The 18,182-nt window shown below is 43.8% G+C and overlaps 1 protein-coding gene across 1 annotated transcript in view; it reads right to left on the reverse strand.

The window, feature by feature from the left end:
- Window positions 1–18,182, reverse strand: part of LOC308102587 (MAM domain-containing glycosylphosphatidylinositol anchor protein 2) — a gene marked incomplete at both ends in the record, with an annotated part of 464,799 nt that overhangs the window by 18,896 nt on the left and 427,721 nt on the right. The window contains 2 exon segments of the mRNA XM_080452356.1: window positions 9,597–9,758; window positions 15,914–16,069. Of these exon segments, the coding sequence (XP_080308482.1) occupies window positions 9,597–9,758; window positions 15,914–16,069 (318 nt within the window).

Raw genomic sequence — 18,182 nt, forward strand, 5'->3', positions numbered from 1 at the left:
AAATACATGAAATGCATTCATGCTTACGCGCTATTCCACACAGCGTGGGTTTGCATCTGTATTATAATTAAGAACATAAATAGCAATAAATAAGCCACGAGAGGTCAAGAGCAATAAAACCTAATCAGGAAGACTTAAATTAACGAGGAGCTGTAATGGAGCGCTTAAGTGTAACGTTCACTAATCACTGGATCTAAATCGGATACTTCCGGTCCTTGATTAGGATTGGCTGAGTGCCGTTGTAAAATACTCAATAAAAGTGGTGCATTTATATAGTGCTTTTACAATGTGCATTACATTCACACACACACATTCACACACTGGTGGTAGAGGAAACTGCAAGGCCAACCTCATCAGGAGCAGTGTCTTGCTCAAGGACACTTCGACACTAACCCAGAGGGCGTGCCTGGGATCAAACCGGGAACGTTCCCAGTCCCAATAGATACCCCAGCTGTATGTATCAGTGTCACTCTTTGGTTCTCAAAGTGGGGTCCGGGGACCCCCAGGGATCCTTTAGGGGGTTCCAGGGGGTCCCCAGAAAAAGTAGTTAATGTAACGTTGGCTATTCAAAAATAGCATATCTACGAGCTCACAGCAAAAAAAAAAGTTTCAGATGAGGGTTCGTGGGGAAATATATATGAATTTGGGGGTCCTTGACATTAAAAAGTTTGAGAAACACTGTTTTACAACAAACGCATGAACAAGCACCAAAACCATGTTGGTACCTTCCATGCAGCACAGCAACTTCCTTTTTCGTGCAGGCAGTCGCAATTGTTACTAAAAACTGTTTTAATTTCTTTACGTCTATGCTTTTCATGAAGGCATGGTAACCGTTTTAGAAAAAAAAAAAGAAGCAATAAGCCATGCAAAGGCACTCCTCTCTCCTCTCCGCGTTGCACCTCGCTCGCTATATGCCTCCTAGCCATTCTAAACCCCACTGTAAACCGCCGGGTCTCTCGGGGCGTGTTACCTTTGATATCAAAACGCTCGGAAATCTCAACACAAACCCCAACATTCCTTTAACTGACAAGAGGAGCCGAATTCCTTGCAGACCCAGGGAGAGGTGCCGATGCTAAATGAGGCGTCGGGCCTCTCGTGGATCTGAGCCGGGCTTCAAGCCCTTGACATTTAGCCCATTCATCATAACATGCCAACATCTCCAGGCCCATGGCTCCACCACAGACAGGGGGGGGGGGGGGCTTGGATGGTGAAGGAGGAAAGGTAGAGAGGGAGGGAGGGAGGGGTGGCTGGCGATCAATCTGTGCAAATTGGAAATGTCATGGCCTGCTCAACCTCGGCAGGGAGGCTGGAGGAGGAGCTGCTCCCTGGGCGGAGGAGGAGGAGGCCCCCACAACAGACTTTACACTTCTCCTTATCCTGCTCACATCCCTCACCTCCACCTTCTGCTCGTCCTTCTTCCACGTTAACACCCCCCCCCCCCAGGTTGAAAGTGGTTAAGAGAGAGTCGACAATGACGTATTATAATGATGGAAATATGGTATTTCTGTTAATCTCATCCACCAGATTAGTGTGAACTATTCTAGAAAATAACTGATCAAAGCGATCGTGTGATATATCGTCTGTTGGGGTAGAAACCTGTCCATGTCCACTATGAATTTTCAGGATTCAAATTCAAAAACAGCAAAAGCAGCAGATCGACGATCTCAAAACGTGTCGTTTCGGCGCCACGTTTCCAGCTTGCATGTCTGCTACTTTTGATGTCGTGTGACGCTGTAGTATGATCAAGTATAGGGCATTAATTTACGAAAAAATACATAAAGTTAATATGGAGATTTCTGCCCGAAGTCCTATCCATCAGGCCTATCCTTCACCAGGGGGCAATCTCTGAGCCAGTGGCCCCGCCTTATACTCTCGTTCCCTCCGAGGGTACCTGTCGCTATCTCTGGCTTCAGCCCACATCTTTTGTCCAACCATTTGAAACCCTAAACTTAGTTGACCGGATTCCCAAGGGCTGTATATTTAGTTGACCAGATTCCCAGGGATCTTCTATTTTTTGCAGAATATTTGCACCCAGAATAGGGATGCTAGGAGTTCAAGTGTTTAACCACTTAGAAAGAAACCCTCTAGTCTTAGCCAACCGGACCTGGACCACTTAATTTTCCCCCCCGTCTACACCAAATAGCAGATCTACAAGCTTGTAGATAGGCTACAGTATTTTTCACAGAATGTTCGCACCCAAGATTACGTAAGTTACAGGGATCGAGCGTTCAAAGCTGGCTGGTGGCTGGAGAGGCGGCGGCTCCCCCGCCGCGCTGCACGCCCTCCATGCGGGCCGATAAATCAGAGACATTTGAACAGTGGTGGTGGCTGTCAGCACAGGGTCTCACTCTGTCTGCTCACTCGGTCTGCTCTTTACACCTAAACACATGCTGTGTGAACGCACCGTCCCTCCATGGACCACTGTACCAAACACATTCTGTGTGAACGCACTGCACCGTCCCTCCATGGACCATTGTACCAGCGCACCGCGTGCCTCCATGTACCAAACACATTCTGTGTGAACGCACCGCGTGCCTCCATGTACCAAACACATTCTGTGTGAACGCACCGCGTGCCTCCATGTACCAAACACATTCTGTGTGAACGCACCACACGCCTCCATGTACCAAACACATTCTGTGTGAACGCACCGCGTGCCTCCATGAACCAAACACATTCTGTGTGAGCGCACCGCGTGCCTCCATGTACCAAAGACATTCTGTGTGAGCGCACCGCGTGCCTCCATGTACCAAAGACATTCTGTGTGAGCGCACCGCGTGCCTCCATGTACCAAACACTTTCTGTGTGAACGCACCGCGTGCCTCCATGAACCAAACACATTCTGTGTGAGCGCACCGCGTGTATCCATGTACCAAAGACATTCTGTGTGAGCACACCGCATGCCTCCATGAACCAAACACATTCTGTGTGAGCGCACCGTGTGCCGCATGTACCAAACACTTTCTGTGTGAACGCACTGCGCGCCTCCATGTACCAAACACATTCTGTGTGAACGCACTGCGCGCCTCCATGTACCAAACACTTTCTGTGTGAGCGCACTGCGCGCCTCCATGTACCAAACACATTCTGTGTGAACGCACCGCTTGCCTCCATGTACCAAACACTTTCTGTGTGAGCGCACTGCGCGCCTCCATGTACCAAACACATTCTGTGTGAACGCACCACGCACCTCCATGTACCAAACACTTTCTGTGTGAACGCACCGCGCGCCTCCATGTACCAAACACATTCTGTGTGAACGCACCGCGCGCCTCCATGAACCAAACACATTCTGTGTGAACGCACCGCGTGCCTCCATGTACCAAAGACATTCTGTGTGAACGCACCACACGCCTCCATGTACCAAACACATTCTTTGTGAACGCACCGCGTGCCTCCATGTACAAAACACTTTCTGTGTGAATGCACTGTGCCTCCATGGCAGCAGTACTACTGTCCCAAACACTATGATAATGCACCGTGTGCCTCCATGGCAGCAGTGCCACTGTACCCAACGCTGTGATCAAGCAAGACTGACGGGCCAGCCAGGGGGGAGTGCTGCCAGCATGGAACACTGTACCAAACACCTTCTAAAACCCAGAACCACTGTACCAAACACCTTCTAAAACCCAGAACCACTGTACCAAACACCTTCTAAAACCCAGTACCACTTTACCAAACACCTTCTAAAACCCAGTACCACTGTACCAAACACCTTCTAAAACCCAGTACCACTGTACCAAACACCTTCTAAAACCCAGAACCACTGTACCAAACACCTTCTAAAACCCAGTACCACTGTACCAAACACCTTCTAAAACCCAGAACCACTGTACCAAACACCTTCTAAAACCCAGTACCACTGTACCAAACACCTTCTAAAACCCAGTACCACTGTACCAAACACCTTCTAAAACCCAGTACCACTGTAAACGCTGTGATCAAGCGAGACGACCGGCCCAGGCAGGGGGGAGTGCTGGCTGCATGGGGAGTCGTTTCTCTTAACAGTCTCTCTCTACGCTCGCCAAAGCTGGCTGTCTAACCTCGTTTTCAAAAGCGAGGCCGCTTTGACTTTAACCGACACCGGGGGAGGCATGTGCAGCATGTGTGTGTGTGTTTTACACATACACACGGATGCAGGCACATACGCACGGACGGACGGACAAGCACACACACACACACACAAATCATTATCCGTTATGCAGTTGCAGAATGCAACAAGGCAGCATTTTTCAAAGCATTGTTTTCTAATCCACTACATTAAAAACACTACAACAGGTTTACCAGCGTCCATCGTCTCTCTCTCTAGTCCTCTACAGTAGTTAATGATAAGAGAAGAGGCTGACACTGAGAGATAACCACGGCTGTATGGGCCTGCTGTTTCTCTACTAGAGATCCAATCTGGTCGCACACACACACACACACACACACACACACACACACACACACACACACACACACACACACACACACACACACACACACACACACACACACACACACACACACACACACACACACACACACACACACACACACACACACACACACACACACGTTTGTTTTACTATAGTTGTGAGGACATACAAACTTTAGGTGAAAATAACCACCCTATTTTCCTATTTATTTTTAAAAAACATTTTCAAATAGTTCAAATAGCCAATCTACAAGATGTAAATCGGCTAGTTGAACTATTTGAAAATGATTTGAAAATTTGTAAAAAATGGCAAAGACGTTTAGGGATAATGGGTAAGGCACCGGCGAAAATAGGGCCCCAGATGTACAAGCTCACGGGTCGTGCTCACTGGCATAACTATAGGGGGTGCAGTTGCACCGTGGACATTACCAGGCCAGGACATATGTCCACGGTCCACCTTTATGATTAACGTGTTTCTTGTGCATCGCCCTCTCGTTTGTAAGTGTCTGTAGCGTATTTTAACTCGGATTGATACAACTCGTTTTGACAGTTCAGTTCCGCGCTCTGCCATCTCGACCGCCAACAACCTTGCAGAGACAACACCTCTCTTCTTCTGCTCGTCCCTTCACAATAAAGTGTGTCCCCTTTATCTCCAAATTCACCACATTTCACACAGGTTATTATTAACAGGAAATGAGGTGTAACTTAACAGCATGTGTATTTGTGGGAGAGAGAGACAGAAGGCGACGAGATAGAGACAAAGCCTGGTAATGTCCTTACCACTTTAACTGAAAAGCTCTATGAGGAGACTGTACAAGATCTCCATAAATGCTTAAATCGACTTTCCCGAAGCTGTCCCAAACGCTGTCCCAAACGCAGATGCACGCACCAACCATTTATTACAGTACAACCTGTGAGTAGCCTAAATTTAGATTTATTGCATGAGGTTGAGCAACATTATGAAGGATTATTCTGAGGTGCCCACTTTTGTGGAGTGCACTTTGATTGTTCGTTAATCAGAATAAAATGTGTTCTCATAAACTGAATGATGCATTACTGAGAAATCATTCCCCACGCAGCACGCGCACACAATGCGCAAATTGTAATGCAGCCAATGATTCTATTTGTGCAAGTATATTGCATTTATTTTCCATCCAAAATATAACGCTGTGTGTTAGGCTAGCGTGCACTGGGGGATATTATTTTGGCGCGTGCGCGCGCACACACACACACACACACACACACACACACACACACACACACACACACACACACACACACACACACACACACACACACACACACACACACACACACACACACACACACACACACACACACACACACACACACACACACACACACACACACACACACGCACGGCCTGGGCATTAGTGCCTGTGGCACTAATGCCCAAGTGTCTTGGGTTAGACACAGTCTCTCATGTCAGCCCATCTCTTCCAATGCTCCAGGGACAGTCTGTAATTCATTCCATTAACATTTTAAAAGGGTCCATTATCTAATAAGATATTTTAAGATATCTTTTAGAAGTTCCATTTCTGCTCAGCAGATATAGGCTTCGACACATTTTTGTTTTCTCAGTGCAGTTATTTCCCCCAAACTTATTCAGCTCGAGACCTAAAAGAGAAAGTTGTCTCTCAGGGACGCAAACTTAATAAAATATATCATGAAATAATCATTATTAAAGTCATTTGGAAATATGTCGTGCTCTGAAAATAGCAGATCTACAAGCTCCCAACACGTCGTGCTGCGACGTGTTGTGAGCTTGTAGAGTTAGCATTTATTATATGATTAAAGAGTATTTGAAGGGGTCAAAATGGCAATAGAATACATGTTCAGTACCCTTTTCCATAAAAAACCCTTATGGTCTCTGATATTTCATAAAAAGCAAATGGGGTTAAAGCTTCAATCTGCAATTTCTTCAACTGGTTGGCTGTATGTAGAACAGCAGCTTTTGAATAATACCTTAAACATCATGATTCTACATATTGTGCTAATTATTTACTTTAGGCTCCTTTCATGCTGTTTCACCGATCACAGAATAGGGGTGGCAATGGCTCAGGAGGTAAAGCGGCCGCTTGGGAACCGGAAGGCTTAATTCCAGTTCGTAACCCCAGAGTTAGTGTCGAAGTGTCCTTGAGCAATCATGAGACTGAGACTGATGAGATTTATTTTTGCCTTATTTCCATGCAAACTGTTGTTTGGGAACCACTGCACTAGGGGACAGAAACGACCGTATATATATATCAGCTCCTCCACCACTCATCATCAGAGCTGATGCTTTCCAGGCGGCTAGACGGAAGCATGCCAGCCAAACAAGTCTTGTTGTCTTGAGAGACTAAAACAGTAGCACAGCGTGAGGCGGCTACGAGAAAGCACATCGTTGCTGTCGGGCAGAAACCTTGTATCTCAATTTCTTATCACGATTTTGTAACCCTTATTTTTCACCCGGTGCCAATTTTCTAAGTGATCCTGGGCACTACACTACACTCCCCTCACCAGCCTAGGGAGGCCAGGGCCGAGCTCATGCCTCCTTCAATGCATGAGAGCCAACTGACCTTCTTGTCACCTGACAGGGGGGAGTTTCCCTGGTAGGACGTAGCGCGTGGAAGGAACACGTTATTCCAACCAGTTCCTTTCCCCTCCATCAGGCGCCCCGGCTGTCATGGGGAGGCGTTATAGCGACCAGGATTACTACATGTTTTTGTGAGGGTATTAACTACCCTGAGAGACACGGGGAGAACATGCAAACTCCACACAGAGTAGGCCCTTTCGCCATCCCCCCACCTAGGGTATGGGCGCTGATGACGCAGAGGAGAAGACACGCCCACAGCATCCCCGGCGGGAATCGAACCCAGGACCTTCTAGCTGTGAGGCGACAGCGCTACCGACTGCGCCACCGTGCCCCTGTATCTCTATATTTGAACTTTTATTGTTTTTTTCGTAAATTAACGCCCTACTTGATCATACTAAAGCGTCACACACAAGTATTAAAAGTAGCAGATCCAAAAGCTTGAAACGCGGCGCGAAGCGACGCGTTTCGAGCTTGTCGATCTGCTACTTTTGATGCTTTTGAAATTGAATCCTGAAAAGTAACAGTTTTGGACATAATGAGGTTTCCACCCGACAGAGACAATATTGTTGCTGTCGGGTGGAAACCTTGTATGTTCAAACCTATTTCCCTTTGTGATTATTATTTTGAAAAAAGATTTTTAAATAACGATCTACAATCTAGTGTCGCAGCGTGTTGAGCTTGTAGATTGGCAATTCTCACTACTTTTGTGCGACACGATTTAGAAAATGTTGCTTGTAAATCATCTATTTTCAAACATTTTAAAACGTTTTACTTTTGGTACTTTAAGTACATTTTGATGCTGATACGTTTGTACTTGTACATGAGTAACATCTAGTTGAAATATTGGAGATATGAGGTTTTATTGCCTGACAGCCATACGACATTAGCAGCAGAAAGAAAGTCTCTTCACAGGCACATGGGGGAAGAGAGCTGTTATTCGCCTTCAAAAGTTTTTTGGACAAACTTGCTCCAGAAAGACGTTTTCTTTTTTTTCCCAGACAAGAAGCCCGAGAGGGGGGAAAAAAAGATGAGCTTTGTTCCAAAATAACTGTCAGTGTGCTGGTGTACTCTGAGCTAGGGGGAATCTGATTTTTCCTTTGCTTAAATAGAATAAAAAAGTCTTCTTCCTCTTTCCCCCAGATGACCAGACTGACTCTCTAGTTGACAGCTTCTACTACGGGTAAACTCACCAAGAAAATGTGCTGCCAAATATACAGGTCACGGACGAAACCTGATTCTTTTTGACAGTTCGTATCTCTAAATGACTCTCTCATTTTAATGTTTCAGTGTTGGTGCCAGCGGTGTAAAGTAACTAAGTACATATACTCAAGAGTCCTGTACTTCCGTACAATTTTGAGGCATCTTTCTTCAGTATTTACAATTTTCAATACTTTTACTTCTACCCCACTACATCTCAGAGGAAAATATTGTACTTTTACACCACTACTAAGTATATGAAAACTTTAGTTACTAGTTACTTTGCAGATATAAATTATTATATTATAAAAGGTACATTAACCACTTTAGCCCTATTTTATACAGGCTCACAACGCGTCACATCGCAACGTGTTGTGAGCTTATAGATCTGCTATCTACTGCCAATACGTACTTGTACTCGGGTAACATTTTGAACACAGGCCTTTTACTTGTAACAGAACATGTTTATACTGTGGTATTGCTACAGTACTTTTACTTAAGTAAAATATCTGAGCACTTCTTTCACCACTGGTCACGAACGTGATTCTTTTGACAGTTCTTATCTCTAAATGACTTCCCGTTTTAACATTTCAGTGTTGTGCGTGTCGTCACTCAGACTGACACCTTCCGTTGATCACACAGATGGCGGTTTGACAGATTCTTTATTAGGAGACGTCATAGACGAGTAGATATGACACGATAAGACAATGCAGTCGATTTCAGTCTCTCACAATAATTTCAATGAGAACAGATTCATTTTTTTTCCTGTGGGGTACGAAAATAAATTCTGATTATGTAGGTAGTGAATGACATTTAATATTTTATAACAACCATCCTCATTCATTCATTCAAAATGTGTTCATTATCTTCACACAACAAAAAGAGCACATTTTAGTTGATGGATATACGGTAATAATAACTAACCATAATAATACTAGACCATACCCGTGGGAGGATATGCACACATGATTTGGTAACCCGGGAGCCAGCGAACACAAAAACGCTAATAAACATCTGACATTTGGGGAAAGCGAAAAACGGGCTTCGCTGTTCCGTGCACATGGTGATGGTCAAAGTCTGTGTGCAAATGCAGAGCAATTGCTCCAGCCACTGAGGAGAACCGGGCAGAAGAGATTTTGGGCTCACCGCACACACAGAGCTTTGTAGAATTATAGGAGGATAATGCTCCATTATGAAGTACTGAGAAATATGCGGAAATATTAGGAATATTGTTTTTAAAAATTGCCGATGTAGATCTTTTGAAAATAGCCGATCTATGAGCTTGTAGATCAGCTATTTTCAGAGGGAATTTTTCCCCTCCTCAAGGAACCCTGGCTGGGGGTCCCCGGACCGCCCCTGTAATAATAAGGCATGATAAAAACTCACCGATGTGTTTTCCATACATGTGGTAGAAGAAGCCCAGGCAGTAGGCGGGTGGGTTGGTGATGCCATACGGGTTCTTGGGCGCCACGTTGAAGAACGGACTCACCAGGCGAGCCTGGTCGCCCTCCTTCCGCGGCCTGGAGGTCTCGATGTACATGTAAAAACCTGCAAGGACACACACACACACACACACACACACACACACACACACACACACACACACACACACACACACACACACACACACACACACACACACACACACACACACACACACACACACGTTTGTATTATTATACTTGTGAGCAGTGGTGGAAAAAGTACTCAAATGTTTTACTTAAGTAAAAGTATCAATATTGCAAAGTACTCCGTTACAAGTAAAAGTCCGGAATTCAAAATTTACTTGAGTAAAAGTACAAAAGTATTGCTATCAAAATGTACTTAAAGTACCAAAAGTAAAAGGACTAATAATGTTTGAAAATAGCAGATCTACAAGCTCACAACGCGTCGCGATGCGACGCATTGTGAGCTTGTAGATCGGCTATTTTCAAATAGCCTAGGTATAAAACAGGACTAAAGTGGTTAATGTATGTTTTGTAATGTAAAAATGTATATCTGCCAAGTAAGTAATAACTAAAGTTTTCAAATAAATGTAGTGGAGTAAAAGTACAACATTTGCCTTTAAAATTGGAAATACTCCAGTAAAGTAAAAGTACCTCAGAATTGTACTTAAGTAGAGTACTTGAGTAAATGTACTTAGTTACTTTACACCACTGCTTGTGAGGATATCAACATTTTAGGACGGCGATTTTACGAATGCCATTTTTAGAACCCCTAACTCTAAAGCAGAAAATAAAAGCTCACAATGTGTTGTGCTGCGGCACCACGTTGTGTGAGCTTGGAGATCTGCTATTTTCGCTGCATGACTAGCTTGCCACCACCACACACTATCTCAAACTGCTGCAGAGACACTCATCCATGCCTTCCATGACACACACACACACACACACACACACACACACACACACACACACACACACACACACACACACACACACACACACACACACACACACACACACACACACACACACACACACACACACACACACCCACACCCCTTGGTCTGCGCAACGCTGAAGGGAACCATGTATGTCAATGTTCTACTCCCTCAAGGTTTAACCCAAGACAAAAAAAGAAAGACATGCCATCTCTGGATTACTTCAGTAGGTGGCCGCCTTTTGAATGAAATTAACGTGAACACAGCTTCTGAACCATTCTTTAGCCCCATGGTCACTGAACTAAATATATTAGACCCGATCGTCACAAGCCACACAATATTTCCAAGATTTTCATAGTATAAAATGAGAAAATCTACTTTATTATCGACCTTTCTCTGTCCCAGCAACACACTTTCGCGGGATCAGACGCCCACTTATAGGAGAGCATTTGTAGGATTTGTGTACCGTTTCGCCTATAGTGGCTCCAATTGGGATGGCGTATCTTTAATAATTGAATATCTTTGGTTTAACTATACTGGGGATGTTGCCGTGTTGTCTTTACTATCCCGATAGGCCTGTTGTGTTTTCCCTTTCTGTCTTTTTCCCTGATTTACAATCTCGGCACGGAGATGGAGTCATCCAGGCTCAAACATTAAACACAACAAAAAGGTGGATGAAAAACCTCTGGAATCAGAGCTTTCTGCCAGCCAATCTGCTGGGCTGTTCTATAGCAAGGAATGAGTCACCAGCTAATAATTTCCGTCACTGTCTTGTGGAAATCTTGTATGTCCAAAACAATTTGCATTGTGATTAATATTTTTTAAACAAACCCATAAAAATAGAAAAACATATCTACAAGCACGCAAAGTGATGCGTTGTGACTCTTGAGGGCTTGTAGATCGCCTACTTTCACTACTTTTGTGTGACGCTCTTGTTTGATGAAGCAGGGCATTCGTTTACGGAAAAACATAAAAAGTAAAAATATGGAGGTACAAGGTTTCTGCCCGACAATTTGTTGCAGAAAATCACAGGAAAACAACACAACAGCCCTGATTACGTTTGATTGCTCTCCACCAATCTGCCATGGCTTCAGAATGTCCCATCTATCTCGCAATTGCTTTTTTCAAAAATAGCAACATACTACAAGCAAATCAATGTGTTGCGATGCATGTGCAGCAGTGGTGGAACAAGTACTCACATGTTTTGCTTAAAATAAGTAAAAGTATCAATCCTGCAATGTAGAAATACTCTGTTACAAGCAAAAGTCCGGAATTCAAAATGTACTTACTACAAAAGTAGAAAGTATGCATTGTGAGCTTGTAGATTGGCTATTTTCAAATGGCTGAAATGTATATTGGGCTGAAGTGGTTAATGTATGTTTTGTAATTATAATCAAAACATACAAAGTAACTAGTAACTAAAGTTTTCAAATAATTGTAGTGGAAGTAGAAGTACCTCACAATTGTACTTACATTTACTCAAGTACTGTATACAGTACTTGGGTAAATGTACGTAGTTACTTTGATGTACAAAGCACCACGATGGAAACAACATCCTTTTAACATAACCTTTGACTGTACTACCTGTGCTATTAATAAGCATGTTAATAAAGTACTCAATCAATCAATCAATAAATCAAAAGTACATCTGCTATTGTTTTTATAGTGTATGAAATAGGGATTCATTGGTTAGCGTATGTTTCCTAATAATCCTATATTAAAATTGGCTAATGGGAGGGCGGGCAGGCGGACCTCGGCCACGTCACTATGACTCAGACATAACCATAAACAAACATGATACTCCCATATTAGGGCTTTAATTTAAAACACTGTTAAAACATGGAGATAAGAGGTTTCTGCCCGACAGCAACGTCATGCAGCTTTGGTGTGACACGAGGTTGAACAGCATGGGTGACAGCAGAAAGACCAACGCCCCCGAATGTGCCTGAAGGCACATCATCTCAAAGCCAAACCATACAGCCTTGTGCACTAGCTGCCTCCCTCCTCTCCCCTTCCCTCCTCTTCTCTTCCCTTCCCTCTGCTTCCCTTCACTTCCCTCTGCTTCCCTTCCCTTCTCTTCCCTTCCCTCCAGTCAGAAGAATCAATGTGAATATCTTCCTCCAGGGTCTGAATATGATATCAGATCATTAGAACGCTGAAGAGGAACCGTCGGGTCGCTAATGAAATCCTGGACATTTTTTGTTTTTTTGGGAGACCATTACAGTGATTAGAGCCGATGCATTATTTAACTGAGTCAGCTGCTGCTAACCAGGCAGCAGAGCCACTGCTTCCTGTCGCCTCCCACGCCCCTCACATATCGTCGCTGTCGGGCACAAACCTCCTATCTCTCCTAACGTTTTCAGTTTTTTCGTAAACTATACCATACCCGTGGGGGGATATGCGCACATGATTTGGCAACCCGGGAGCCAGCGAACACAACAACGCTAATAAACAGCTGACATTTGGGGAAAGCGAAAAACGGGCTTTGCTGTTCCGTGCACATGGTAATGGTCAATGGCTGTGTGAAAATGCAGATCAATTGCTCCAGCCACTGAGGAGAACTGGGCAGAACAGATTTTGGGCTCACCGCTACAGAGCTTTGTGGAATTATAGGAGGATTATAGGAGGATTAATAAAGAGTAGCAGATCCACAAGCTCGAAACGCGGTGTGACCAAGGGGCAAACCCCCTTCGCTGGAGTTGAAGCTCACTTCCGGGTTCTTGTTCAGCCTGCTGTTCCTATTAATGGCCCAGCAGATGTCGTTATTTTAACTTCTACCGTTTGCAATACATTATCTCAATAGAAGTCAATGAGGTTGTGGGCGACCTTTACACTTGATTTTATTACCTTAGTAAACCTTCTCATAAACACTTTATGTTTTTAATTGCTAGTTTAAAGTATTTTTAAAAACATCATGATATGCGTTTAATAAATGATGGTCCCATTAATTTTTTAAATGAATGATAAATTAGGGTATGTTTCTAGGGTTTCAACTGGTTCAACCGAGTGAAGACCCGCCCTCGCTGCGGTTGCAGCCAATAGCATTCATTTCCGTTTGCATTTCGGACCGGATATAGAAAGATTTGGAAGGATTTGGAATCACTGATAAATAGGCTTCATGTACCGCCTGTAGAAACATTTTTTTTTTACAGTGTATGGGTGTGAAGCGAAACGTTTTGAGCTTGTAGATCTGCTACTTTTGCCATTTTTTTTATTTAAATCCTGAAAAGTAAGTTTCCACCCGAAGGACGACCCTGATTTTTTTTATTTTTTTACTGAGGTAAAAGTAGCAATGCCTCAATGTAGAAATACTCAAATAATAAATAAATGCCCAAATAATTGGCAAAAATATGCAGGCTTATGCAAAGGTTAAAATGTAATTTAGATAACATGTTATGTGGACAGTTCACGGCTTCTATAGTAGACAGACCCCCAATGCTATGCTTTGTTTTCAAGAGTGTTGCGTGCAAACGTCATACAAAGTTATATAAAAATGTGCGAGGCAAAAGATCCCGAAAATCACTTCCATACAGAAGGGGAGGAAGACTATTATTTCCCCACCATTTCCCATTCCAAGTGCGTTTGTCTTATTATGTAATGCCAGCGCCGCTATTGCAAAATCCGGAAATGTTTTGCCGCCTTGAGTTTTAACTCAAGTCGGGTTCTCTAAGACAGGGGTCTTCAACAGGGGGTCCTCAGAGTTACTACAAGGGGGCCGCCAATGTGATAGGATTATTACATTTTTCGCCTTAACCACTTGAACCCTAGCATCCCTATTCTGAGGAGAACTTTAGGCGAGAATAGCAAATCTATCTTGTAAATCAGCTATTTTCGGCAAAGAGGTTTGGTGAGGAGGTAAAAGAGAGCAGCCCAAGTACAGAGATAACTAGAAAATGTGCTCCTCGGAGCACAAGTCTCCGCCAGCAGACCCGTGCTATTTTAATCAAATGAAATCACTTACCCTATCTTTAACCATACTTCTCTAGGAATGTTCTAATTCTTACTTAAAATAGAACACGGACGGGTGATTTGTACTGGAAGGTACTGTTCCAATCAAGACTGATTGATCCTGTCTTACCTCACTTCAAAAAACAAAAATGGATTTTTGAAGTGACACACCTATTTACATGATTTTATTTCGTCATGCGTCCCTCTAGCCAATCAAAAGCATTGGTGTCAACATATTGTCACGTGTCACGTGGAGCTTGACCAATGTTAGCTTGACTAGGGGGGGGGGACACACACAGCGGGACGGAGCGAAAACATACTCTCCGCCTCCGGCGGAGACAACAAAGATTAGTACAAAGATTATGAAGTATTGAGGGTTTAAGTAAAGGTCTGAAAATACTCAACACTGATGATATTGCTGTCAAGCAAGTGTATGAAGCTATCTGTGAAATCCAACACAATCTGCAACACAATTTTATACAATATGTAGAGGGGGGGGGGGGGGGTCCCTGCTTCATCTCTCTCTCAGCTAAGGGGTCCTTGGCCTGAAAATCGTTGAAGACCCCTGCACTATAGAGGGTTGAAGTGGTTAAATATTGAGTACCAGCGCGTACGTACGCACAGCCATGCTGTAATGAGCTGTACTGAACAGTAGCACACATCTCTGACTCAGGTACCCATGGTAACGGCCAGTGGAGGAGAGTCAGCGGCGATATCGCCATGGAAATAAGAGGATGATCAGGCTGCTCTTTGTGAGATTATTACATTGTCAACATCATGTCGTTGCTGACAGGCAGAAGCCTTATCTCCAAATTCTAGCTTTTTGTGTTTTTTTCTAAATTAACGCCCTGCTTGATACAGCGTCACACAAAAGCATCAAAAGTAGTAGATCTACAAGCTTGCGGATCTGCTACTTTTGATGCTTTTGAATTTGAAACCTGAAAAGTAACAGTTTTGGACTCATGAGGTTCCAGTTTCCACCCGACAGAGACAATATCTAACCACTTAAATTCTGTATACTTAGTATAGAGGGCTTAGTATAAAGTTGCCTATGTACTCTTTTTTCCCTCTACACCAAATCTCTGCTCAGAATATAGCCCATTTATATATTAGCTCAAAATAGGATTAGTTGAAAAGCTTCATTCCAGCCACACAGACAAGACCCCATACATCACACCAACAATGTATTTCCTTAATCAAAAATGTTGCATTGCTGTCAACTATTTAGGGAACTACTTGACAAGTTATTTTGCTTGCTGTTTTCAAGTCTGTCTGTCTGTCTGTCTGTCTGTCTGTCTGTCTGTCTGCCTGCCCGGTCGCCCATCAATCAAACAAACCAACCAACCAACCAGTCAACAGCGGCCCTCCTCACCTTGCTTGGATCCACTGCGGTCTCCGCTGGGTCCTGTGTTGGGCGTGTACTTGGTGTCGCGGGTGGCGGCGCTGTGTCTTGTCCAATCAAAGTCGTCGTTCTTGTCCTGGGTGAACATGCAGATGGGCTCCTCCTCGAAGCTGCACTGGAACTCCCCTGAGGATGCACCAACAACACACACAACACTATGTGTTAACATCAAGGGGCCAGCTTCCGAGTTGTAAATTGAGGCTATAGGAAGAGACAGTTCATAATGGCCTGTAGTCTCGCTGTTTCACCCCTGCTGGTGTCAGAAGTAATTAAGCTCCATTCAAGTGGATGGGTTTTTGCCGAACTTTGATTTTATTACCTTAATAAACATAGTCATAAATACTATATGCTTCTAGTCGCTAGTTTAAAGTCTTCTTTCAATCACCATGATATGCATTTTGGTAAATTATGGTCCCATTTATTTTTAAATTGATGATAAAGTAGGGTATGCTGTAGGAGGGGCGTGGCTACCTTGGGATGATTTGATTGACAAGCTACACAACCAATAGCATTCATTCCCCACCGCCGCTCTGGTCCCAACCAATAGCATTCATTTCCGAGTGCATAGGATATAGAAAGATGGCTGATTTTAAATTGTTGAAAAATAGGCTTCATTTACAGTCTCTATGGGCGTAACTTTGTTCATACTTTTCACTGTCTATGGTTTACATCCATACACTAAAGCACTGGAACTCCCCTGAGGATGCACCAACAATACAACACTATGTGTTAACATCCATACACTAAAGCACTGGAACTCCCCTGAGGATGCACCAACAATACAACACTATGTGTTAACATCCATACACTAAACCACTGGAACTGCCCTGAGGATGCACCAACAATACAACACTATGTGTTAACATCCATACACCAAACCAGTGGTTCTCAATCATTTACATGCACATTTAAAATGGACCTAAACAACACACTCCCTCAGCGAGCTGCACGGAAGGAAGGAGCCCCGTGGAAGTGGCGTCCTCTGCCTTCGTACACTCTCAGTGTTTCGGGGGTCCTCGAAATTAAAACGTTTGTATCTGTAGTAGTTCTCAAAACCTTTTTGTGTCAAGGACCCCCCAAATTGATATATATTTGGTCGCGGACCCCCATCTGAAAATGTTTTGTGACAGAGACCCCGCAGAAGATCTGTGTTAAAAAAAAAAAACATTAAAACTTTATCCAAAATTGTCCTAACAGTTTCGATATTGAAATGTATTTTTTCAAAAAAATAGCAGATGTACAAGTTCGCAGCGTGGTCCCCCTCAAGGACCCCTGGGGGTCCCCAGACGGACCCCACTTTGAGAACCACTGCTCTCTAGCAATGATTACTATCAGAATGTAGAGCTTTAACCTTTTATCAAGAAAGTTTGTTTTTATGACGTCACTTACATACTATCTTTAAGTGGTTAACAGAGTTATGAGCCTCGGTGTGACCGCAGTGAAACCCGTTTCTCCTGGATATTAATATGATGTTCTATTATGGACGTCTCTCAGGGGCACATTCCTCATTACGCTGCACATTCCTGTGTGTGTGCTACATTTTCTATAAAAAGACGTGACCCTCTGTACGAGTGAACACATCATCTCTGGTGAAACGAGACTCGCGTATACGGGGCGTATATGCTCGGGTTCAGACACAGTGTGTGTGTGTGTGTGTGTTTAATAGACACTATACCGTGACAGCCCACAATTGAAACATGATGGATGGCACGTCATAACAGCCACAAGTGATGTTCTAGTGCGTATAGTATATAATAATATAATATTACAAAGAGCACAGACACACATGCACACTGGCAAACACACACACACACACACACACACACACACACACACACACACACACACACACACACACACACACACACACACACACACACACACACACACCTCCAGTATAAAATACAACAGTGTTTACATTGAGGCCAAAACAATGCATTTGCCTTGCATGAGGTGACGGTACAGTAGGTCACGGATGATGGGGGACATGCACTGAAGGAGATTGATTACACAGGCACACGAACACACACACACACATCACATACTGTAGGTGCACGGCTAAAGATACAGTCTCAGCCAAAGAAGAGGCTACACTGCGCCTGCACACTTGTTCTGTGCCAGAACACTTCGATCCCACTTGGATGTTGGCCATGTCAAATGTTTGTTGAAAGGGCATCAGTTCCGTGCAAATGACTATATAGATAATGTGTACCGACTTGCGTGATGTTTGAACAAAATG

This window comes from Gymnoscopelus braueri (genome assembly GCF_963280865.1).
Source record: "Gymnoscopelus braueri genome assembly, chromosome: 16".
Classification (NCBI taxonomy): Eukaryota; Metazoa; Chordata; class Actinopteri; order Myctophiformes; family Myctophidae; genus Gymnoscopelus; species Gymnoscopelus braueri.